This window comes from Lissotriton vulgaris, chromosome 8, assembly GCF_964263255.1.
Source record: "Lissotriton vulgaris chromosome 8, aLisVul1.2, whole genome shotgun sequence".
Classification (NCBI taxonomy): Eukaryota; Metazoa; Chordata; class Amphibia; order Caudata; family Salamandridae; genus Lissotriton; species Lissotriton vulgaris.
In genome coordinates this window covers 111,105,039-111,131,540 of record NC_141696.1, presented here as the reverse complement: position 1 = coordinate 111,131,540, position 26,502 = coordinate 111,105,039, and the positions used below count along the sequence as shown (strand labels likewise).

General features: G+C 45.3%; 1 protein-coding gene across 1 annotated transcript in view; it reads left to right on the top strand.

Moving 5' to 3' along the window:
* The window catches only part of CLPB (ClpB family mitochondrial disaggregase), a 1,391,731-nt gene extending 1,379,179 nt beyond the window's left edge, over positions 1-12,552 (top strand). Inside the window, exon 16 of the mRNA XM_086933782.1 lies at positions 12,110-12,552. Coding sequence (XP_086789908.1) covers positions 12,110-12,355 — 246 coding nt within the window. The 3' untranslated portion in view covers positions 12,356-12,552. The remainder of the gene's footprint in view (positions 1-12,109) is intronic.
* Positions 12,553-26,502: the final 13,950 nt, after the last annotated feature.

Here is a 26,502-nt window from a genome sequence, read left to right as displayed (position 1 = left end):
GGTGTGGAAGCAGGAAGATGAGACAGAGTTGATCTGGCGGTCCATTTTGAGCTCGGAGTCCAGGATGATTCCCAGGTTGCGTGCGTGGTCTGTGGGGGTTGGCGGGTTTCCGAGAGCGGTGGGCCACCAGGTGTCGCTCCAGGCGTCGGGGTTTGGGCCCATGATGAGTACTTCTGTTTTGTTGGTGTTTAGTTGTAGGCAGCTGTTTTTCATCCATTTGGCGACGGCTTCCATGCCTTCTCAAAAGTTGCGTCTGGCGGTGTTGGGCTCGTTGGATAGGGAGAGGATTAGCTGGGTGTCGTCTGCGTATGACACGACGTTGAAGAGCGTCGGGCTGAGGGAGGAGCCCTGGGGGACTCCGCAGGTGGTAGGTGTGGGGTCTGATAGGAAAGGGGGGAGTCTGACCCGTTGTGTCCTGCCAGAGAGGAAGGAGCAGATCCAGTCGAGGGCCTTGTCCTGGATTCCTGCGTCGTAGAGTCTGCGTATTAGGGTGCGGTGGGAGACTGTGTCGAACGCCGCTGATAGGTCTAGGAGGTTGAGGGCTACTGTTTCTCCTTTGTCCAGTAGGGTGCGGATGTCGTCTGTTGCGGCGAGGAGGACGGTTTCCGTACTGTGGTTTTTTCTGAAGCCGGATTGGGAGGAGTCGAGGATGTTGTGTTCTTCAATGAATGTGGCGAGTTGGCTGTTGATGGCTTTCTCAATGACTTTCGCTGGGAAAGGGAGCAGGGAGATGGGTCTGTAGTTTTTGAGGTCGGTGGGGTCCGCTGAGGATTTCTTCAGGAGGGGGTTGACCTTGGCGTGTTTCCAGTTGTCTGGGAACGAGGCGGTCGCCAGGGAGCGGTTGATGGTTTGGCAGAGCATGGGTGCGATGGTGTCAGCGGCTCTGTTGAAGATGTGGTGGGGGCAGGGGTCCGTGGGGGCCCCTTAGTGGATTGACTTCATTGTCTTCAGTGTGTCTTTAGTGGTGAGGGCTGTCCAGTTCCCCTCCTGCTGGTTCTCGATGTTGGGTGCTATCAACTCTTTGGCCACCTTTGGGTAGTCCTGAAATTATCTTTACTTTCTGATTTACGGGTCTGGTTATTGGGGGTTTCTCCCTCAACTCCTTATTACCCCCCCCCCTTTCCTTGATACTATTGGGGTCTTAGTTATTTTAGTCTCCAATTGGGGTGGTCCAGTCGGTATAAAGGTCGGAGCCAATGCATTTAGTCCTGACTGTGCCTCCCCCTCCACTTTCTTCCCTTTTCTCTTCGGTGGAATGTTCGAGGCCCGCTTCATGCCTGCCCTATTCCTAGTGGGGGCCACTGTATACACACCACGCCTTTTTATCAGCATTGGGCGTCTGGAGATATATACATTATCTAATGCCTCTTCAGATTCATTCACTATACTTTGTACTATGTGTTGAGGGGAAGCTACTAGTTTTACCATATTTATCTCTATATGTTCATTCTCTATGCTTTCTTCTAATGACTGGGTGGTAGCTACTGGTCTTAACATACAATTTCTGAGCTTTCAACACTCCATTATTTGACAAAGTAACTTCTAGGATCCCTTTTAATGTCTTTTGTAACATCAGTATTAGTTCCATCAACGAGGAAGAGGGCGTTACAGAGAGGACCGAGTCCTGAGGGTTATTCCTTTCTGAATTGACTTGACTTCCAGTTCTTATAACTTCCTGCTCGGTTTGGGTTTTTTGGTCATTTAGATACTGCAGAGCTTGATCTGGTGCACCTCCCCAGACAAAACCTGGGCACTGACTTTCCTTTCCTTTTTGCCCTTACTTTTCAGAGGAATGCAGCGAACACATTTTTGGCGATGATGAAAGGCGGGGTGCTGCTATTTGCAGATTTTGACTCAGGAGCGTGAGGTTTATCAGTATAGTGTCAGTCCTTCCTTCCTCTGTTTCTTCTTCGGGATATTCTCCCAATTCTTTCCTTAACTGATTCCCCTCCTCTACTATAGTGAGACCTGTTTGAAATCTTTTAGTAACTTCATACTAAGATTTAAGGCAGGTTTTGGTCCGTATTAATTTTGAATCTGTCTTAGGACATCTGGTATTACCGGCATAGATGGAACACCATGTGTTTTTGTGTAGATTGAATCAAAGACTGTACCCCAATTGTCACAGTCCTCCACATGTGGAGCGATCCCCATTGGTAAACAGATTGTCAGAATTCTGTGTTTTTCATGAGGTGTAATATCAGGAAATACTGCCTCTATTTGAGTAATTTTTTTAGCTAACCAGAACGGAATTTGTTCCCTTTTTGCGGGCAATTTACCAATGACTGATTGTATAGTCTGTGGTGTAATTTTGTTTGTGTTCCCCTGATGAAGGGTGTGCTGTGGAATCCTTACCGTAGGTTGGACTGTCAAAGTCCGCATGACATATTGAACAAATTGTCTATGTATTTTAATTAGCTGTTTCAGCTTAGCTAACAATTCTGGACCTGTCATTTGTTCAATGTCAGGATGTGGTGTATAGCTTGCTAGTACCGGCCTTGTTGCTCCTGGTCTACCTAGTGGACTGAGCCTGGTTATGTGATTTTGATGTTGTAGGGCGCCTTTAAACCAGAGCTGATGCTCTTGGTAAGTTAGTGGAATTTCAACGCCCTCGAAAGGAACGTATTCCGCTGGAGGTTCCTCCACTTTGTAGTAGTGGAACTCATGTGTTACTGGATTTGCTACAGGAAACATGATCCATGAATAGAATACCTCTGTCTGCCGATATTCATGTGCCTCTATAACAAATATTACTTTGCCACCTCTCGATCATATTCCATTATTTATAAGTTTGTAAGTTATAGTTCTTCTTACATTTGCCGGGATGGGTGTAGCATCCGGGTTGTTTTCATTAAACCCTGTAACGTCTAAAACTGCCTGAGCTGCTGCTGCAGCTCTCTCCCTTTCGTCGTCACTCTCCGTCAAAATTTTAGCCAACAGTTTGCAGAGCAAGTTTTAAGAAAACAAAGATAAGGTGCACAATATTTTTGGAACACTGTATCCTTCAACGTTGAACAAACCAAAAACTAATACATAGGATTTTCGTCCTACTCAGTTATGGCGGATAGTATCCTTTCACCCACTCCAGACGTCTATTGGAGTTTTTACGGGAAAAAGGGGTCTGTGTGAAAAGCACGACTGAGTTACTCTAGTATCTAGCATTAAATTAGTGCCTTACCAAACGTTGGGCGCCATGTAGTGTAGTTCCTATATTCCTAATAGGCTCTGCGCATTGGAATAATATATCCTGTAGCTTAGACGTAGGACTGAGGTCTACTAGGTCTCTACCGGTTATATTAGACTTAATTGTGAGGGCCAGCTAGCTCAGAGGTCACTAGAAACTTTCTCGAATGAACAAGAAGCGATTATTTTCTGACAACCACCTCAAACATGACAACTTTGTTTCCCAAGAATAAGAAATCAAATCTCTAGAGTCGCGGAAACAATAGATAACTATTTCACTCAGTCAATCGTGCATGCTTCGTTTCACCAGAAGTGTAGAGAAATAGAAAGACGGGCGTTTTCAATAAAAGGTATTTATTGAACAGTCTTTTTACTCATACAGAAGAAATTAACTGCTACAATTGTAATACTGGCTGCAAAGTACACTGCGTACAGTACGAAGAGTATTATAAAATAATACTGTAAAAGCATGATATGGTTTCTAAGCCATAAAATACATAGAATACATACATTAATAAATAAAGACTAAAAGTACTCAACTGGTGCTTCTAAAATACGCCTACCCCGATGTACCTAACCTAGGTCTAGTACGAGGGAAGAAGTAAGTGAGGTTTCAGTATACTTTGCCAAGAATCTATCCAAGAATTCTCTAAGGGTCTAATCAGCTCCGTACCTTGGTTTAGAATGAAGGAGGTGGGGTATCTCTCTATCAGGACTCGATTTCCCAACAACCCGCAAGGGTAGCTTGGAAACACTGGAGCTGGATTTCTCGGCAAGAGAAAAGACAGCATCTCTCTCAGTGCGTCTGCTGGAGGGTCGACTTCCTTCGGCACTTGCTGCAGCGAGATGCATTGGGCAAGTAGATAGTCGAACTGCTCCAAACCACTGTGTGTTTGTCTAGGCAAGTGTAGGCATATTTATACCTTGAAGGTGCCGAGTTTGACGTAAGGTTGGACATAATGTCATCAAAGACTCCGTTCTTTGAAAACTCCATGAGTTCTTGGATAAATCAATATTCGCGCAAGGGGAAGTCCCTGACTGCTGAAGGCGGGTTTTTCCAAGAAATCGTTGTGGATTTTCGGAACTAGTGGAAGTAGCCATGCCGTATTTGGACTGCATAGGCTAAGTCTAAATATGGTTATGATTTCTATGCCTATATAAGGATAGGGTGATTTATACCTATATATGGGCATGAATCAGGAAATTTACACTAGGATCCTAAATTCATATACAACACAACAAAGGGGCTCCTGTGGATTGGATGGTTGCCCGAAGCCACCATCTGGCCCGGGCGACCCCACTTTCCTCTCCCAACACCCTCCCCCTGAGAGCTTGGTGGTCAAAGCCTTTATGTCCAAGGGCGCCATCCCTACAGCGCCACCTGATAGGGAATCCAAGAAGCTGGACCAACTTGGGAAGATGATGTTTTCTTCCTCCAGCTTGGGACTGCGATCGGTAAACAATGCATGTCTATTGGCCAGTTATTCCCACTCTTTGTGGGATACGGTGGCGCAAGTGCTACCTCAGTGCCCGGGGGAGCCCAAGGACCGCGCTCTCCCGTGCTGTCGCCGAGGGGAGAAATGCAGCGAAGTTTACCATCCGGTGTGGTCTGGATACCGTTGACGCACTGTGCAGAACGATTGCCACTTCTGTAGCCCTTCAGCGCTATGCCTGGTTGCGTTCAACTGGATTATCCGGAGATGTCCAATCCACACTTATGGATATCCCCTTTGATGGCCATTGTCTTTTCAGCAACAAGGCGGACAACGCGCTGGAGAGCTTTAAGGTCACTGGGCCTGTCCACCACCCGTCCTGGTGGGCTGCCTTTCGCTCCTTTCGTGGCTACAGAAGGGGTGCCCCACTACGTCACGCCCGGAGCCACAGGCCGGTGTAGGCTGTTCAGCCCCAGCTTGGCCAGGGACGTGGTAACCACCGGCATGGTTCTGGGGTCCAGCAAGCGCCTCAGTCCACCTCAGCCCCCTCTGCATAAGCCTCAAACCCTCCTAGTCCGACCCTCCAGGGGCACCAAAATCCAGTGGGCGGCAGGATCCGCCATCACCTCCCCCACTGGCGCACATCACGTCGGACAGGTGGGTTCTGCAGATAGTCCGAAGGGGCTACTCCATCTCCTTCAAAACTACCCCTCCCTCCATGCCACCTCAGGACACAAGTGGAGGATCACCTGGCCCTTCTCCAACAGGAAGTTTTGGCCCTCTTGGCCAATGGGGCCATCGAGCACGTTCTTGCCCCAGAAGTAGGTCGTGGTTGTTAGTGGGTGTTATTCCCACTACTTTCTGGTGCCCAAGAAGGACAAAGGCCTACGTCCTATCTTGGATCTCAGGAGCGTCAACCCCTTTCTCCGGAAGAAGATCAAAATGTTGACGCTCGCTCAGGTCTTGTCTGCCCTCGAGCCTGGAGACTGGTTGGTAGCGTTGGACTTGCAGGGCGCTTATTTCCACACCCCCATCCTGCCGGCCCACCGGCATTACCTACGGTTCACGGTAGGCCACAAGCACTTTCAGTTTACTGTGCTCCCCTTTGGCTTTACCGGCGCCCCTCGGTGTTCACGAAAAGGATGGCGGTGGTCGCAGCTCATCTGCGCAGATCAGGGGTTCCAGTCTTCCCCTATCTCGACAGGTTGTTGAAGGCATGCTCGTCCCAGGCAGTCGTCTCCCACCTCCAGCCTAGGGCCGACCTCCGGGCTCCACCGTCTGGGCCCAAAACGTGCGCTTTCCTTTTATCTGGATCGCACCAAACAGTTCCGGGTGGATGACCAGCTCTTTGTTGGATAAGTGGGCACCAAGAAAGGTTGGGCCGTACACAAGCGGACCCTTTCTAGATGGGTAGTTTTGTGTATTAAAGCCTGTTATTCTCTTGCTAAAAAGGAGCCTCCATTAAGGCTACGCGCCCATTCCACCAGGGCGACAACAGCCACTACTGCTTTGGGACGAGGAGTCCCTCTGAATGACATCTGTCAGGCAGCTACGTGGGCATCGTTGCACACATTTACGAGACATTACTGCCTGGCAGTGGCGGCTCGTCTATAGGGGCGTTTGGGCGCCGCTCCCCTGCTTTCTCGCAGTGTGAGAAGGCAGAAACATAAATGGTAATAACTACCATTGGTTTCTGCCTTCTCGCATGGCGAGAAAGCAGAAGTTCCTGGTTAGGGGTGGGCGGTCCTGCTCGAGGGCAGGGGGGAGTGGCTGGCCCACTGTAGTTTATACTGACTGTTTGGGCAGCCTGAGGCCTCCCAAACAGTCAGTATGAACAACAGTGGGCACGCCACTCCCCCCTGCCCTCGAGCAACACCCCCACTCTCCCTGTTCTCTATGCATGCTGCAGCATACATAGAGAAAATGACCCGGGTGGGGCAGCGGCCTAACCAATCACAACGCAGCGGTGGAGGGGAGGGAGGCTGCAGCCTTCCTGATGACGAGCACCCTAGGAATTTGAAATGCAGGACGGCGGGAGTCTGGAGTCTCAGGACTTAAGAAAAGCAGGAAGGTAAGTTTCACTTTTATTTTATTTATCCCCCCCCATCCCCTCTGCGCGCGACAACCCCATTTCCATCCCACCCGCCCGTAATGCCGGCCGCGACTGGCGGTACATGTGATATCTGTGTGTCTACTTTATTTTATCATTAAACAGATGGGATATCATAGAAAATTATGGTAATGGGACAGAAAAAAACTGGACTATGTGAATCTTGCACTGTCTTTAATGTTCCTACTGCACATTCGTTTTTATATTGCCAATCATCTGTTATAAGTGAAGTGCGACAAAAAAAGTCTGTCTTCTAAATTATGATCTGTGAATTCTGACATCAAAATGTAATATGTCACATAACAGCTCCCAGAAATCTCACTTCACACTGTATAGAAGGCATAGAAAGGGTGCCAAGGACCTTGTGCAAGCAAGAAAAACGTGCCTCACTCCCATTAATTAGTAGTAAAAAAAGTTCTAATTGAACTGAAGTTGGCCCCTGAGATCCACGGACCCGGTGCCCCCTGCACCTGCTGTACTATTGCTATAGTTATGCACCCGACACAAGCAGAATTTCTGGGTGGGCGGTATTCCCTGTCATAGTCGCTCACGCACAGCCAGAGTCTGTGTACTATTTGCAGGTGTCTTTAGGTTTTATGAAGCCCTGGGCAGGGCATATGGTTCCCCGTTCAGAACATCATCACATGTGTAACTTATCTTTCACTTATCCAAGCCCTTGTGATTGGTGAGTTGAGGTAACGAGGGGCAGAAGCTGGGCATGAGGCAGAGAGAGACGACATTCTACAATATGAAGAGATAGAGAGAGACGAAGTGAACAAAGGTGAGGTTGAAAGAGAAGAAACAGACAGAAGACATGAAAGTAACTTGAAGGGAGGTAGACAGTAATGTATGGAGAGAGAGATGAAACAACCATCAATTAGTGTGGAACAGAAAGAGAGGTCAGTAGAAAGGTAGAGAGTGGAACTTCAGGGACAGGTAGCGAGAGGTAGAGAAGGGGGTAGATAGAGAAAGGTGGAGATAGAGAAAGTAACAGAGGAGAGAGAGGTCAACATAGGGAATAGAGCGAGAGAGGGCCATAAACAGAAAGAGAGAGAGAGAAAGAAAGATACGGAGAGAGAGAGAGAGAGAAAGAGAAAGATGCAGAGAGAGAAAGAGAAATATGGAGAGAGAGAAAGAGAAATATGGAGAGAGAGAAAGAAAGAGAAACAGGCAGAGAAAGATAGGGAGACAGAGAGAAAAGGAGAGCAAAAGAAATACAGACAACAGTGAGAGAAAGTGAGATACATTGAGACAAACAGAACACCAGAGAGAGAGAAAGAAAGATACAGAGAGACAGAGAGAGACAGACCGGTAGCGAGTTCTGACCATGGATTCACCCCCCCCCCAATCCCAGGCACTGGGCGTTTGACCTTTCACCTCATCCTCTTTCTTTAGTCCTTTCCCTTGTTTCTGGACTGCCTCTCGCCTACCTACAAATCTCAGCTTCCTAGAGGCTTTTAATAAGTCAGATATGCTATTATCTGTCATGAAAAATGAAAACAGAAGCTCGTTCCCCACAGGGCAGTATTTACGCCATGCCACTTTCTTTCAAATGTCACTAGCCGCCAGGACTTACTGGTGTGATCTTGATTCGCAGACCCACCTCCGTTGTTGGTGCTGCTGGGGTAACTATTCTAAGGTAAGGAATCTATAACTAACTGTTTCTTTCAGATGCACAAGTTACTTACCTTCGGTAACGATATATCTGTAAGAAACATAGGTTAGTTATAGATTCCTTACCGCCCCACTTATCCTTCCTGTTTTGCGAACTGATTTCTAGGGTTAAGGACATCCGTTCAGGGCCCTAGTTTTTTGCACCAGTTGTCAGTGTCTTGCATGGCTCTGTGTTTCTGACGCGGAAAGTTGTGTACAGAACTGACTTCAGTGCGCAAGTGCGGCGTTTAACTAACCTCCATGACGTCATCCCGGTGACCACGGTGCCGACGACGGACGCGGAGTCGACCGACACCACCTACTGACGCGCAGAGGTACTGCTGACGCCTGGGGATATTCTAAGTTAAGGAATCTATAACTAACCTATGTTTCTTACAGATTTATCATTACCGAAGGTAAGTAACTTGTGCGTTTGTTCTGTTGCCCATTTTTAGGCTACCTCCAGGGTATCAAAGGACAAGCATTTGCAATGCAATAAGTCTCACATTTGCAAGAGTTTAAGCTATTGCATTGTATATGACAATACCTTTTATTTATCTGTTTTCATAATTAACTCATAAATAAAAGGCACCATCATTTACAATGCCAATAGATCAAACTCTTGCAAATGCAAGACCTATTTCATTTCAAAGAAGGGGCTGCCATTGTCCCAGGCTGTTTGGAAAGTGAAAGTGGGTACGGCACGCAGAATATTGCAGGTAAGCATGTCATACCTGCAGTAGGGGAAACTCATCAAAGAAAATCGTGCTTACACACTAAATAAGACATACAGTGCAACAACAGAAGTAAAAGGGCCAGTCCTCATGGGAGGTTACAAATGAAGACGAGGCGGTACTAAGGAGGGACTAACAAGGCTATTAACGAATCAGAAGCCAGCATTTACGAAGGACAATGACGCAAGCCAATGAAAAATATGGGCAGAGTGGGCGTAGCTTCCAGTCCATACTGGAATACAGCATGCCTCGCTGAGCAGCGCATGCGATGCCCTTGCTCGACCTAAAGAGTTCTTGGAAGCATGAAGGACCTTGTGTCTTGCAGGAAATATATGCATGCACTGTAGTTTCAGGGGACCAATGTATATGTATGAGGGATGGTAACATGAGTCGTAGCCAGACTCTGTGGCTTCCTCACGTCATTGATGGACCCCCAATTGATGACGAGAGATCGCCTTTAGGTAAGGCAACAGCAGGTTCCTGCATCAGCAGTGCAGTCACTGGGCATCCTGCTGTCACCACACCAACAAGAAGGAAAACGGGTGCAGAGGAAGTGCAGAAGAAATAGGCACCACACTTCCCCTACATTTCTCTCCGGGCTCTGCAGTCCAGTGTTAACCGGCAGTGTCTGTCTGCTCTGACAGCTGTCTGGTTCGGTACCGACATCCTGCCCCTTATTTGGGTCAGTTTCTGTGCCAGCAAACCGGATGACGGAGGATACGTGTTGTGGGGAGCTGAGAGCTCAGAGTTGGACAATCACCATCTTGGCCATCCAGGCCATGCTCCCCCAAGCATAGGGACATTTAAAAACGTTTGGTAAACTTTAAATAAATTAGGAAAAATATTTGTGTTCAACATTAATATAAATTAGTTTTTTTTTAATATAGACCAAAACAAATAAATGCTGCTGCAGTATTAACTTGATATCTAATTAAATATTTTATTGATTTAACTATATTAAGTTAAAAAATAATTTTAAAGATATTTATATTTTTTTAATCTGGCCTAAAGTAAATATTTATAATGTATTAAACATGATTACGTTATGTATAGCATTAATGTAATTATTTTTTGGGGACTTTTTTCTGTAGTAGTTTTAGAGTTTGTAACTAGGATGGGTACATGCCCCTCCCTAAACCTCTCCTTAGACTTATGTAAGCCCCTGTTTACTCCTGCGTAATGCTACCTAATAATTCGTTAAGTATTCTCCATTTTTCTGCCAGTACCCCATCCCACCCACCTTTGCTACAAAACGTATATGTACATATGCAAAGATTTTCTCAGTTGTGGTGGACATGGGTTTGGGAATAGCATTTTGTAGTAGCTGAGAAGTACTATAGCAGTACAACAGAATGCAGTGAATAGGCCCCTACATCTCTGTAAAGGAAAGTACTGCACATGTTGATGAGGTATACCACAGCATTCATTCCTGCTGAAGGTGACGTTAATTAGTTAGGTGCTTCAAGAATTCCTTCCTCCAACGAGCATTGTAGTATCACATGGCTCTAATGTAGTTAACTGAGGGGGAGGATTGAAACACATTGGTGGCCCGCTATTGTCGATCTCGAACGAGCCTTACCCTCGCACAATTCTACTTGCTGGTTCACTTGGCTGTTCGATGACCAGATCATATAAGTACTCAAATACAAATGATCTTCCTTAACAAAGGGATATCTCATGAGTTTCAAAGAGAACATTCTAATCATGAGGCAGAAGAGCACCCACCCGTCCCTATATTTCTATTAAAGTCGATAGTGATTTATAAAAAGAATAAAGTAGGTGACCTGATGGTGTATTCAAAAGTTACCATTTTTCTACTCTTACATTTTACAGATTGCTGCACATTGATTTTGCACTTACAGAATGCACATGACTAGCACGAAAGATGGCTAGTCTGTGGAGCAACTCCTTTTCTCTAGGCAGGGTTTTCAGGATTATTCCTAGTGACAGTCCCACGAAGCAACACCATAGTTCTTTGGTAGAGTTCTTAGGTATAATCCTGAAGGGTAGTCTGCCAAGCATTTCTCAAGTAAAGCTATTGGGGATACAGCTGAGGAAAGAGGAACAACTTGTTAATTCTCAGATAGAATTCTAGTGTTAGCTTCTGTAACACAATCTTAGCTCAGGGGTAGGGTTCTTTGGTATGATCACACACCTGAGCAGGCCCTGAGTTGTAGTCGTCACAAGGGTTAAATTCTGAAGCATCTCCTTAGCTCAGAGAGGGAGTTCTTCGGCATGACTGCGAGGCATAGACTGTGGAGCAGCTCCTTTGCACGGAGGTAGTGTTCTTGGGTATAATTATGAGCATTTGTCTACGGAACTCTGCCACAGCCCCCCAGATGAGTTCATGAGCATAATACTGATGATTAGGCTATGAAGGAACTCTTTGGGAAGAGAAGGGTTTTTAGAAATATATACTCGCGAGTGTCAGCATGTGAACCAACTCCAGAAGTAGCATTTTTGGGTATGGATTGAAATTCGGAGGGTTAGCGTGGAGGCAGCCCTTTAGCACTGGGTTCTATGATGTGTTCCTGCTTATTAGCCCAGTGGGAAGATACTTAGCACTGTTGTAGTAATGTTCTTGGATCTGAACTGAACGTCTAACTGGGGGTTGGGTCCTGCCCTCTCAAAACCATTGTTTTGTCTTGTATGTATGTATTGTATGTTGCTCTTATATAGAGCAAACTGCCACCCTACGGGTATACTGGCGATTTTAGAGAAAACCGAATCAGATGGAAACGGCAGATAACAGGGCTGAATAGTGGGCACCGGAATCTCAGATTTTGACATCAGGGAGTCGGCTTGCCTGATGTTCTGGTGCCTCTCATTTAAGACCTCTTTCTTCTGCTGTTCCTATTATTACTTCACCCTCTTAGTCACCCAGTGCTCTTTTCCCTCTGAAATGTCTAAAAGGTCATTTGCTGGGGCTATGCAAGGAAATAAATGTGCTGAACCATAGTTCACATAGCATTTACTACCTTTTCTATCCACCTCAGGTTGATCGCCGTGTTGTCAACCAACTGGCTGCAGCCTATGAGCAGGACCTTCTGCCTCGGGGATGCACCCTGCGTATTGCTGTTGACGATTCAGACAAAAATCTTCTCAAAGCCAAGGAGGGAGACAAGGAGCAAGAGATGAAGACACCCTTGCTGAGGCTCGAAATTGTAGAGAAGAACAGCAAAATCAGGAAGCTGGACATCATGGTCCCACTCAATCCTGAGGAAATGAAGTTTGTTTTTTAAGCGTGCAATGATCTTGCCAAAGCTTTATCCATCTGACTTGATCATTTGAAAGCAGAAATTCGATATGGAGCATCATGGGGAAAACAGCTAATCCATCAGATTTATTTAGCATATGTGAAGTGACAGAGCAAGAAAACACCATATTCTCTGTTTTTGACGTTTGTTTTTATAAAATGAAAATCCTGATGGAGAAATGATTTCTTTTGGTTCTCTTGTTTCAAGCACGAGTCAAATGCTGTTGATTGCTGGCGTTATTTGCGCTTTACGCTAAAGATTTGCATTGAGTTGAATTGCTGTCAAAATCTATATCAACATGCCTATTTCTTTTTGATGCGCTCAGTTTTCAGAATCGTTCTCCTTTAAAATATGAGCCAGGGATTGGGCATGAGTGGAAGGAATCTCACCATAGGCCATGTTCTTTTAATTTAATGTAGGATCCCTGGATGAGTGGTTCAAGTATACTGTGTATAATAAAGGAATTCAGGTGGGAGAGGAGCAACGGGACCAACTGTCAAAAATGTGTCCTGTTGCCAAAATAGAGACTCAAAAAACAACGAAGAGTTTGCTCTACATCAGTTAGGCTGAGCCTTTAAACATAATAAACCAGAAGAAATGCCAGAACTGAGATGTTGATTCAACCAGAAGGTTTTGTTCATAAGTTAGAAAGACAGATTCCAACCTACGCTGTTGCTAGTTAATAGCGATTTATTCAATTATTTTCAAAAAGGGAATTTTTAGACAATTCAATACATTTTTTACAACACTACACCAATATTTATAAAGCACCCATTCACCTAGTCATCCATATCACAAGCATACAAAATCAGGCATCCATATGTACACAGAATTTCAAAATAATCACAAAGGAAAATTAACGACAAAAAATTAACGACAAAAAATTGGAAAAGGAAAGACAAAGAAACAGAGGCTGCTCATACAATATTCATCTGTGATAAACCATATATCTATACATATATACAAAAATTGGAGATTAATCATAAGCAACTTAAATGATGTCGCACATTGTATATACACATGTTCAAGGTATCGGAATTCACAGTTGTTTGAATTTTCAGTTTAGAGAGAGCAGCACTCAGCAAGGGGCCTACGCGTTTCGAGTCCTATACAATGAAGGGACTCTCATCAGGGCCGGGGAAGGTATCTAAAAGGAAAAATGAAATGTCTTCAAAGTCAAGACCACTCTCGGGGAATATTAAGCAATGGAACCCATTTCCTCACTCAGCTTACCCTACTGGTCTGCAAGGCCACTTCACTGGTGTAGAACGCTGGGGTGCAGGAAGTCGCGCTCACTAGGGGGTGACGGAGTTGCACTGGGGGGTGAAGGGCACAGGTTAGCCTGGATGCAGAGCAAGTGGCTTGAAAAATGCTCTCGGGTAGACAGGTTCTTACCTTGTTTGTTCCAACGGGCCGGGTGGGTTTAGTCAAGAAGAGGGGAATCCCGGGTTGGAGCCCAACGGGGTGGGAAGTACCTGGGGGAGGTAAAGGGTGGGGTGTGAGTAATTATACGCCGCCTAGGGGTTTTTTTTGATGTACCTATCTAGGTACATGTTGAACTCATACCTTAATCGGTGGAGCTTGGTGCTCAATCAGCACAGCGTCCCGCTTGGGTGAGGACGGATGCTGGCAAGTTTTTTGAAGGACTCCTGTAAAAGAGTGGAGAGGTGGTATTCACCCGGGTGCTTGAGCATGGGGGGTTTTTTACAGATGGAAAGCTACTTCTCCTGGCGGGGGAAAGGATTAACAGACCTGAGGGTGTGAGTGTCCTCGTTACAATCGGCGTCTCCGGAGCGCTGATCCTTCGCGCATGCGCAGTGGATGGCGGGTCCGAAGGAAGGGCCGTTTAAATAGCGGTGTCCGGGAGGGACGCTGCTCTATGGCGCATGGGCACAAAGCTGACAAGTGTGGAAGGAACGCTACTCTCTGGCGCTGATGCGCGGGGAAGGGGCGATTGGAAACAAGGTTAGAGCTACGACGTGTGCAGCCTAGGTTCTACGGACAGATTGCTTCTGTAAGCATCGGACAGGCGGACAACGAGTTGCCAACGGCATCAGAGTTTATATAGTTCTGATAGTTCATTTAGGCCAGTTACGGCCGTGTTGAACTTCACAATTAAGAGTGCTTCCCTTTTGGAGAGTCTGGCATCCCAGTCACCTCCTCTGGGGTCGCGCTCAACTTTGGAAATTATCGTCCATTGTAAGTCCTTGATCTGGTGACCCAGTCTGTTCCAATGATTAACCAATGGAGCTGTTTCGACCCGGTTTTTTAATCTGGATTTATGTTGGGAAATCCTTTGTCTTGCCTCTTGATTGGTTTTCCCGATATACAGTAGTCCACAGGGGCAAAGGATTCCATAGACTACGTATTTAGATTTACAATTGCTGTGGGTTTCGTGTTTCCATGAAATGCCTCTGTGCTGGAATAGAGATCCCTCTATCGTGGATTCGCAGCAAACACAGGTGCCACATTTGTGGTGCCCTGTGATCGGATTGAGTCCCATCATTTGTCTGATAGTGGGGGGGCTTTGTTTGGGGGTGGCTGCTCTTACCACAAAATTGGCAATGCTTTTATCTTTTTTAAAAGCAAAAAGGGGGGGTTCCCTTAGGCATTCCTCAAGGTTTTTTACGAGGTGCCAGTTCTGATTTATCACCTTCTTTAACTGGTTGGCGTTGGGGCAGAACGTGGTAACACACACTTGGCGTTGAAGTTTAGGCTTACTGCGTCTCTCCAATAGGGTGTCCCTCGGAGTCCACCTCGCTCTTTTCATACAGTTTGAAACCAGCTTTCTGGGGTAACCACGGTCACATAGCTTGGTCACTAGGTTGCTGGCATGGTGTTTGTAATCCTCATTGCGGGCACAGTTTCTTCGAATCCGAAGGAACTGCCCCAGAGGAAGGTTCTCCCGTAGACTCCTTGGGTGATTGCTCGAAAACAGGAGGGCTTTATTCCTATCTGTGGGCTTCACAAAGAGCGATGTGGATAATTTTCCTTCATTGGGAAAGACCTCAACGTCCAAAAAAGCTATTTTTTCTCTGGATGAAGATATACTGAATTTTATATCCCTTGTGCGTGCGTTCAGCCAGTTGTAAAAGCTATCAAGTTCTGTCTCAGTGCCCTTCCATACCATAAAAACATCGTCAATGAAGCGTAGCCACGCTCCAATGAGATCCTTAAAGGGGTTGTTATTATAAATGAAAGTGTCCTCGTAGAGGGCCATAAAAAGAATAGCCAATTCGGGGGCAAAGGGACATCCCATGGCTACACCTTTTATTTGGTAGTAGAATTCGTTCCCAAAACAAAAATAGTTCTTTTTTAAGGCAAAGGATGCCAGATCGGTCAAAAATTTGGTCGGAACCTGTACTGGTTGTGTTCTTAGCTCCAAAAAATGTGTCAGGACTGCTATGGCTTCATCCTGAGGTATCTGGGTGTAAAGGGCATTGACATCCAGGGTGACCAGTATGTCCCTGTCCTTACAAAATTCTACGGGCTCAAGTTTATTGATAAAATCCGTCGTGTCTTGAAGATACGATTTTACTAAACACATGAAATCTTTCAAGAACACGTCTACATATTTAGCGATGGGCTCCAATAGTGAATCGCAGCCTGCTACAATAGGTCTTCCCGGGGGTTTATTGGCATCCTTATGTATCTTGGGCAAGATATAAAATAAGGGTGTCTTGGGATGTTTTTTCTGCAAGAATTCCAGTTCTTTGGGGCCTACGAAGCCTTGGTCATAGCCTTCCTTGATGATAGAGAACAGATGGTTCTGTAATTCAGATGTAGGATCTTTCTGAATTTTCTTGTAACATTCTTGATCGTTCAGTTGCCTGAGGACTTCCTCATTATAGTTGGCAGTGTCCCACACCACTATAGCTCCGCCCTTGTCGGCTTGCTTTATGGTGATACTGGGATCATTCCTTAACTCTGTGAGGGCTTTCTTTTCGTCTAGTGAGGTGTTGAACTTGACGAATGATTTTTGTGATTCCATGGCCGAGATGGCAGATAGTACAGTTTTTTCAAAGACTAGTATCTCCTTGGGAATTTTATGTCCTGGAGGGCAAAAACCTGATTTGTTACGGAGCCCCGTAACTTCCGGAGTGGCGGTACTTGGGTTATCAGAAAAGAAGGTGGCCAGTCTTAATTTTCGACAAAACTCAATGAACTCAGTCTTCATTCGGGTAAAGTCAGTACGTTTTGACGGTACAAAAGAGAGTCCCTTGGAAAGGACACTCTCTTCTGCTACAGTGAGTATTTTCGGTGATAGATTAAAAATGGGTGACACTAGTTTTGATAGTGTTGTCGCCTGGTTCTCATTTCCCATCCCTTTTTACAAACTGATTTTTACACCAAACCAGATTCTAGGCGCTTCTTATCAGGGAACAGGGGTAGATCACGTAATCAGTTTTTAACTTTCTCTGACACTTCATCTTCAGGTGGAGAAAGTGACAACAGTGGGACTAGTGGCAACAGTGGTCAGAACAGAAACCGAAAATGGAATCGGAACCCACAACAACAGACCAATACCCAAAATCCTTTTTTAGGGAGAGGCCAAACACGCCCGAGAGCGAAGGTCCAATGGGAAATGAGAACCAGGCGACAACACTATCAAAACTAGTGTCACCCATTTTTAATCTATCACCGAAAATACTCACTGTAGCAGAAGAGAGTGTCCTTTCCAAGGGACTCTCTTTTGTACCGTCAAAACGTACTGACTTTACCCGAATGAAGACTGAGTTCATTGAGTTTTGTCGAAAATTAAGACTGGCCACCTTCTTTTCTGATAACCCAAGTACCGCCACTCCGGAAGTTACGGGGCTCCGTAACAAATCAGGTTTTTGCCCTCCAGGACATAAAATTCCCAAGGAGATACTAGTCTTTGAAAAAACTGTACTATCTGCCATCTCGGCCATGGAATCACAAAAATCATTCGTCAAGTTCAACACCTCACTAGACGAAAAGAAAGCCCTCACAGAGTTAAGGAATGATCCCAGTATCACCATAAAGCAAGCCGACAAGGGCGGAGCTATAGTGGTGTGGGACACTGCCAACTATAATGAGGAAGTCCTCAGGCAACTGAACGATCAAGAATGTTACAAGAAAATTCAGAAAGATCCTACATCTGAATTACAGAACCATCTGTTCTCTATCATCAAGGAAGGCTATGACCAAGGCTTCGTAGGCCCCAAAGAACTGGAATTCTTGCAGAAAAAACATCCCAAGACACCCTTATTTTATATCTTGCCCAAGATACATAAGGATGCCAATAAACCCCCGGGAAGACCTATTGTAGCAGGCTGCGATTCACTATTGGAGCCCATCGCTAAATATGTAGACGTGTTCTTGAAAGATTTCATGTGTTTAGTAAAATCGTATCTTCAAGACACGACGGATTTTATCAATAAACTTGAGCCCGTAGAATTTTGTAAGGACAGGGACATACTGGTCACCCTGGATGTCAATGCCCTTTACACCCAGATACCTCAGGATGAAGCCATAGCAGTCCTGACACATTTTTTGGAGCTAAGAACACAACCAGTACAGGTTCCGACCAAATTTTTGACCGATCTGGCATCCTTTGCCTTAAAAAAGAACTATTTTTGTTTTGGGAACGAATTCTACTACCAAATAAAAGGTGTAGCCATGGGATGTCCCTTTGCCCCCGAATTGGCTATTCTTTTTATGGCCCTCTACGAGGACACTTTCATTTATAATAACAACCCCTTTAAGGATCTCATTGGAGCGTGGCTACGCTTCATTGACGATGTTTTTATGGTATGGAAGGGCACTGAGACAGAACTTGATAGCTTTTACAACTGGCTGAACGCACGCACAAGGGATATAAAATTCAGTATATCTTCATCCAGAGAAAAAATAGCTTTTTTGGACGTTGAGGTCTTTCCCAATGAAGGAAAATTATCCACATCGCTCTTTGTGAAGCCCACAGATAGGAATAAAGCCCTCCTGTTTTCGAGCAATCACCCAAGGAGTCTACGGGAGAACCTTCCTCTGGGGCAGTTCCTTCGGATTCGAAGAAACTGTGCCCGCAATGAGGATTACAAACACCATGCCAGCAACCTAGTGACCAAGCTATGTGACCGTGGTTACCCCAGAAAGCTGGTTTCAAACTGTATGAAAAGAGCGAGGTGGACTCCGAGGGACACCCTATTGGAGAGACGCAGTAAGCCTAAACTTCAACGCCAAGTGTGTGTTACCACGTTCTGCCCCAACGCCAACCAGTTAAAGAAGGTGATAAATCAGAACTGGCACCTCGTAAAAAACCTTGAGGAATGCCTAAGGGAACCCCCCCTTTTTGCTTTTAAAAAAGATAAAAGCATTGCCAATTTTGTGGTAAGAGCAGCCACCCCCAAACAAAGCCCCCCCACTATCAGACAAATGATGGGACTCAATCCGATCACAGGGCACCACAAATGTGGCACCTGTGTTTGCTGCGAATCCACGATAGAGGGATCTCTATTCCAGCACAGAGGCATTTCATGGAAACACGAAACCCACAGCAATTGTAAATCTAAATACGTAGTCTATGGAATCCTTTGCCCCTGTGGACTACTGTATATCGGGAAAACCAATCAAGAGGCAAGACAAAGGATTTCCCAACATAAATCCAGATTAAAAAACCGGGTCGAAACAGCTCCATTGGTTAATCATTGGAACAGACTGGGTCACCAGATCAAGGACTTACAATGGACGATAATTTCCAAAGTTGAGCGCGACCCCAGAGGAGGTGACTGGGATGCCAGACTCTCCAAAAGGGAAGCACTCTTAATTGTGAAGTTCAACACGGCCGTAACTGGCCTAAATGAACTATCAGAACTATATAAACTCTGATGCCGTTGGCAACTCGTTGTCCGCCTGTCCGATGCTTACAGAAGCAATCTGTCCGTAGAACCTAGGCTGCACACGTCGTAGCTCTAACCTTGTTTCCAATCGCCCCTTCCCCGCGCATCAGCGCCAGAGAGTAGCGTTCCTTCCACACTTGTCAGCTTTGTGCCCATGCGCCATAGAGCAGCGTCCCTCCCGGACACCGCTATTTAAACGGCCCTTCCTTCGGACCCGCCATCCACTGCGCATGCGCGAAGGATCAGCGCTCCGGAGACGCCGATTGTAACGAGGACACTCACACCCTCAGGTCTGTTAATCCTTTCCCCCGCCAGGAGAAGTAGCTTTCCATCTGTAAAAAACCCCCCATGCTCAAGCACCCGGGTGAATACCACCTCTCCACTCTTTTACAGGAGTCCTTCAAAAAACTTGCCAGCATCCGTCCTCACCCAAGCGGGACGCTGTGCTGATTGAGCACCAAGCTCCACCGATTAAGGTATGAGTTCAACATGTACCTAGATAGGTACATCAAAAAAAACCCCTAGGCGGCGTATAATTACTCACACCCCACCCTTTACCTCCCCCAGGTACTTCCCACCCCGTTGGGCTCCAACCCGGGATTCCCCTCTTCTTGACTAAACCCACCCGGCCCGTTGGAACAAACAAGGTAAGAACCTGTCTACCCGAGAGCATTTTTCAAGCCACTTGCTCTGCATCCAGGCTAACCTGTGCCCTTCACCCCCCAGTGCAACTCCGTCACCCCCTAGTGAGCGCGACTTCCTGCACCCCAGCGTTCTACACCAGTGAAGTGGCCTTGCAGACCAGTAGGGTAAGCTGAGTGAGGAAATGGGTTCCATTGCTTAATATTCCCCGAGAGTGGTCTTGACTTTGAAGACATTTCATTTTTCCTTTTAGATACCTTCCCCGGCCCTGATGAGAGTCCCTTCATTGTATAGGACTCGAAACGCGTAGGCCCCTTGCTGAGTGCTGCTCTCTCTAAACTGAAAATTCAAACAACTGTGAATTCCGATACCTTGAACATGTGTATATACAATGTGCGACATCATTTAAGTTGCTTATGATTAATCTCCAATTTTTGTATATATGTATAGATATATGGTTTATCACAGATGAATATTGTATGAGCAGCCTCTGTTTCTTTGTCTTTCCTTTTCCAATTTTTTGTCGTTAATTTTTTGTCGTTAATTTTCCTTTGTGATTATTTTGAAATTCTGTGTACATATGGATGCCTGATTTTGTATGCTTGTGATATGGATGACTAGGTGAATGGGTGCTTTATAAATATTGCCAAAATAGAGAAGCAGTTCGGCCTTCAAGGTGAAAAGCAGTTATTTTGAAATGCGTGGACTGTGTGGCCAGAACCATGGAGGAATTTTTAAAGCACAACCTAAAGACCGCGCAGTAAAAAGAATTGTTTCTAAAGGTGTCCCTTACTTAGATTTAGTGGATGTAAGAATTGAGCTAAAAAACTCGAAGGCAATGTTGTAATTACCATTGTAATCACTGAGCTAATAACCTCGAAGGTAATGTCATAATTACTAAAGTAGCCAATGTTGTTTGTTTGAGTAATGATGTCCAAACAAACTTGTAACATTTCATCACATCACTTCTTACGTGGTGTGTTACAGCTTTAAAAATGTTTCTCCTACATTGGTACTTCTTCCTTTCCCACCTCCATTATAACTCTTCAGGCTGCTCCGTTCCTCTAGTACTGTGTCCCCTGTTGTACGTTTTGTACTTTCATTTTGTTTCATTAACAAAGCCCCCAGCGCGCTTCTCTCAATAACCCACTCCTCGTTTCTCTGCCCCTTTAGCCTCTTGGCTTCCAACTGTCCTTACTCACCAGTGCAGAATGGAGAGTTCTGTGTAGGACTGTTGGGGATAGAGGAGTAGAGCAAAGCCCTAAGGACTCGTAAACATGGTATAATCAGCTCAAAATGTCGATGTCTACATTTTGTTTTTCTACCAGTACAATTATTCATGGTTACGAATCTACACGATGAAGCGAAGCAAACACCTTAGGTGCTTAGCTTTTACAAATGAAGAGGGGACTTTCTTTCATAGAGTATAGGAGTATAACAAAGTGCAATTGTTCTGGAGGAGGGTTTTGACTCCATGTCAGACGCTGGCATTAACGATTGAAATGGATTCTTAGCAGACTTTTCTGGTTGTTTGGAGAGGCGAAGAGCTTGCATTGGGGTCAAATTGTTATTTAAAGACCTTTGGAGCCTCCATAAAGAATATTGTGGCTTTCTGGATGCCAGAGGAAGCCTTAACAGTTGTGAAATGGAATTGTGGCATAGACATGTTTATAACATGAATATTGCAGGTTTCTTCTGTGGTATAAAAAGGTGTGGTGTGTTCTGAACAATTTCACAGAGTGTGGTAGAAAATAGAAGCAGTTCATATACAAGTACAAGTAGTAGAGATATAAATGGGAAATTTATTTTACAGAGTTTTATATAGCGTGAACTTGACCCGAAGTATCTGGTATCAGAGCGCTTTACATAGCACCAGTTGCGTTACAAGAGGACACATTCATTTTTTTTGGGTTTAGGCACGGGGAGATTAAGTGATTTACCCAGAATCACAGGACGTTCAGCGTCATTGCCGAGACGCGAAGCCGGTTCCCCAGATTCGAGGTTGACCGGCCTAGCCGTTAGGCCAACTCCTCTCCCCAATTGAAATAAGGAGAGGCCTATAGAGAGTAGAATAGTCGGGTTAAAGTATGGAGCTAAAAAATTGTCATTTGCCTATTTTAAGCACTCATGGTTGAGAAAGTAGAAGGGCTCCTTGATTCTTGGCGTTTTGTTGGAAGGAGGTGGGAGAGTGGATCCGTAGGCATGCATATATTCTATCACTTATTCTTTGTAATAATTTTAAAATGCTAAAATAAATATTTCAAAAACGAATCCAAGGGGAAGACGAACACTCCAGAAATCTATAACGTAGATTGAATGCAGGAGAAACCAATGAGTATTGGCAGCTCAAAATCCCAATGATGGCCTCCACCGGTAGTCCTCCTCTCTTAAATTTTCATTCACTTCCTACTGCACTTACTGTTTCAGCATGTGATCCAGTGCCTCCTTTGATGCCTCAACCATAAAACCATCTTCTTCTCGATACACTTCCACTGAGCTTCTTCTTGGTGTGTCAGGTATTTATGTATTCAGCGTCCTGAGGCAGATGGTAACATGGCTATAGTCACTACTATTTCCCTTCATATTGGTGATAGCTTTGTAGGCTTGTCATTAATAATGTTATTTGTGCTTGACCTTTCAATGCCTATGAAAGAACAGGAACAAGTAGTGAAGGAGCAAAGAGGGGCTGGAATTGAGTTAGAAGTTGAGGTTTCTGGTTGGCAAAGTATATATCCTGTCCAAGCATCCTAGTCAGGGTAAGTCAGATACAGAAACTAAATTAACTTGTGCTCACCCTCTGGTAGCTTGGCACAAAGCAGTCAGGCTTAACTTAAGAGGCAATGTGTAAAGGATTTGTGCACAGTGTAATTACAGTAACACAGTGACAACACCACAAAAAGACTCCACATCAGTTTAGAAAAATAGAGAATATTTATCTGAGTAAAACAATTCCAAAATGTCAAAAATCCAATAAGTCGAACTTGCGATATACATTTTAAAGACTGAATGCAAAAACAGTGCTTAGAAGTAACTAGCAGTCAAATGGTTACTTGAGGTTGTGAGGGACCAGTGCAAAGTCAAAGTTCAGGCCGACCGCGATGGAGGACAGGCCGGCTACAGAACCCACACAGTATCCGCTGAAAAAGTGCTTTGTACGGGGCAAATGTAGGCGTCGAAGTCTTCACTGCATCGGTTCTGATCCACGGAGTCCGCTTGATGCGCCTGAGTCAAGCCTTGCAGCCTGTATCGAAGGATCAGCGCTGCATGGATATCCTGGCAATCGGTGTTGAAAGATCAGCGCTGTGTCTTCATTGAACCTTGCAGTCATGACCCACGTCCTATTCGAATGGGCACTGTGTCAGTTCTAATCTGCAAAAAGGTGTCACTGCACTGCGTCCATTTTTGCATAAAACACCAACGGGACCCACTTCTGAAGCCCAGGACTGGAGGGAGCCCTTAGGCAATAACAGGAATCACAGATGGCAGAGTCCAGCAGCACCAGTAAGATTACATAAGTCTTTTGTGACCCTGAGACTTCAGATAACAGGAGGCAAGCCAACAAGCCCTTGGAGAAACTTCAGTTCAGGGATGTAGAGAGCAGGTCCAGTCCCTCTCACTCCCAGGCAAAAAGCAGCAGGCCAACACAGAAGAGCAAGTAGCAACGTGAGAGCTCCTCCTATAGCACTGCAATCAGAAGGCCAGCACAGCTGCTCTTCGTCCAGGCAGAATGTCCTTAGTGTCAGCAAAGTTCTGTTTTGGTGGTGTTAAGGGTCCAGGACTTATACCCAAATGTGCCTTTGAAGTCGTGGAGACATCAACAAGGCCTTTGAAGCTAACAAGGTCCCTGGATTTTCTGCCCTGGCTCCAGATACACTACAGTGGGGTATGCAGTTCTTTGTGTAGGGACAGGCACAGCCCTATTCAGGTGCAAGTGAGAGCTGCTTCCTCCCAATCTACCCCAAGAATGCCCATTAGCCTGGTGATGGGCCATCCGGATGCAAACGTCACACCTCATCTTCCTTTGTGGATCTGTCTAGAGGAAATGCATAAAGCCCAGCTATCACCCATCCCAGACGTGTAATCAGAGACAGGCAGAGGCACAGAATGGTTAAAGTAAGAAAATGACAACTTTCTAAAAGTGGCATTTATCAGACTTACAATTAAAAATCTGACTTCACCATAAGTTGTTTTAAATTGTGGATCCCGAGACATCGAGCTCCAAATTTCGATCTGCTCCCAACTGGAATTTACACTTAAAAGGTGTTTAAGGCAATCCGAGTGTTAACTTATGGGAGAGATAAGCCGTGCAGTAGTGAAAACCAAATTTTGGAGTATTTCACTACCAGGAAATGTACAACTTAAGAAGTACATGTCCTACGTTTTAAATACATTGCACCCTGCCCATAAGATACCTAGGGACTACCTTGGGATGACTTACATGTAATTAAAAGAAAGGTTTGGGCCTGGCAAGAAGGTTAACTTGTCAGATCGACATGGCAGTTTAAAATTGCACACACAGGATCTGCAGTGGAAGGCCCAAGCCATGTTTAAGGGGCTACTGAGTGGGTGGCACAATCAGTGCTGCATGCCCACTAGTAGCATTTCATTAACAGGCCCTGGTCACATATAGTGCACTTCACTAAGGACTTATAAGTAAATTAAATATGACAATTGTGGATAGGCCAATATTACCATGTTTATAGTACAGAGCATATCCACTTTAGCACTGGTTAGCAGAGGTTAAGTGCCCAGAATCCTAAAGCCAGCAAATTTGAAGTCATCAAAACAGGAGGTTGGGAGGCAAAAAGTCAGGGAAAACCAGGCGAAGGATGCCAGGTCTAACAGATGGAATTGTGCCTTGCACTTACAGCGACCTCTCTGATCCCAATTTCTAATCTAAAAATGGAGAACTGGAAAAGGAATACACACAAAGTGCAAAAGTGGAGCGCCTTCAGTTTCAACCTAGGCTCACTTGCTCAGTGTGGGCCTATGAGGAAGAGGTGAGAGCCATCATATGATACCGTAATTGGCTGTTTTACTACGGTTGTCGGTGATATGCTACAAAAGGGAATGAGGCTTAGGCCTTTCTCTTTCTCTTTTGTACCTACTCCTATTTTATTTTTGTTACCGAGACTCCCATTCCGACGACGGGGAATGATACAAAAGCATGGGAATCTATGAAAGTTCCAATACTGGGGCAATCTTCCCATCCTGCGTGGATTGCATTTGCCAAGGCTTGTTGGGTCCTGTCCGGATACTGACACCGCAGTCAACAAGATCCTTCGCTGGACAGCTCAAATCCAGCGCCTGGTGTCGTCGACACCTCTGGGTCCTCGTGGCTACAGAGACAAGCTTCACCTCTTCAACTGATAGCATCTCGACATCGCCTGGTTCCTTCCTGGTCACTGGCTAGTGACCCAGACTCTGTTCCCTCTGCTTTCAGGTTCTTCACTGCACCGATCCACCCTTGGATCCATCCGGACACTTTCCTCCTGGTCGCCTGCAGCACTTTCTTGCAGCTCTCCATAGGATTCAGCGACGAAACCCGACACGAAAAGACACCTATGCACCCGACTTCCCTGGGTGAGGTAACTCGAGTACCCCGGTTCTCCCGTGGGTAATAACTATCCAAGTGTCCTAGTTTAACAGGGTTTTCCGGTAGTCCACCTGGAAGTGTCTGAAATCTACTACTTTGTAACTTTTACGTTCCCATTGAAACTCTATGGTAACTTGCGTGTGTGTTTGGACACTGCACACACATCCTGTGGGACTCCTACTTCCTAACCTTTTGTTGTCCAGTATAGCCCCTGCTATTCTGTAGGCCCTAGGCCTATTCACCTTTCCTGAAGTCGTTCTTATACCACTTACCTAGTATATGGTTCATGAGGTCCCTAGCTCAGAATTGTATTTGTGCAACTTATAGTATCCTCATTGAGTAACTTGTGCTGTATCTCAAACTCTAACCTCATAAAGAGTGCAGAGGGGTTGTGTTAGTAATAAATACATATATATTTGATATATACCTTGTGTTGTGTCCTTGATATTCAAGGGACTATCATTGGTAAAACAGTTGGCTTCACATGCCCTCTCAAGTTTTAGGAAAGCTGCTGGAACCCCACTGCAAGGTTCAGGTCACCCAGTAATTTTTTGAGGGAGTTGTAGTTGGGTAGACCTACAATCAGCTCATTGATCACAAAAGATTTGTTTCTAATTGATATTCGTTCCTGCAGCTTCCTTACTCGAACCATCACCTAGGCACCAGACTGTATCCAGATTATTTTTTTTGCCATGCCAAGTTATTGGCATCAGATGGTGCTATTTGTGAGAAGTTGGCCTGGTAGATGATGTCCCCTATTCTAGTGGGCACCTTGCACCAGTCCAAACAACCCTTATGGTGATGGTTGTAAAGTTAACCTTATAGACCAGCTATCCTAGTGGTAGCATGGACAAAGCCATGGGTATCTATGGTACACTATACAGGGGCTCACAAGGTGACCCAATATCCAATTAGATATGTACCTACAGTACATGGAGTACTTTTTACAGAGAGAGCAGATAGCCTGGGGCCCTGAATAGCAGGATCCCAGGCCAACTAAGTCAAAAACCAGCTAAACACTAGGCAAAATGTTG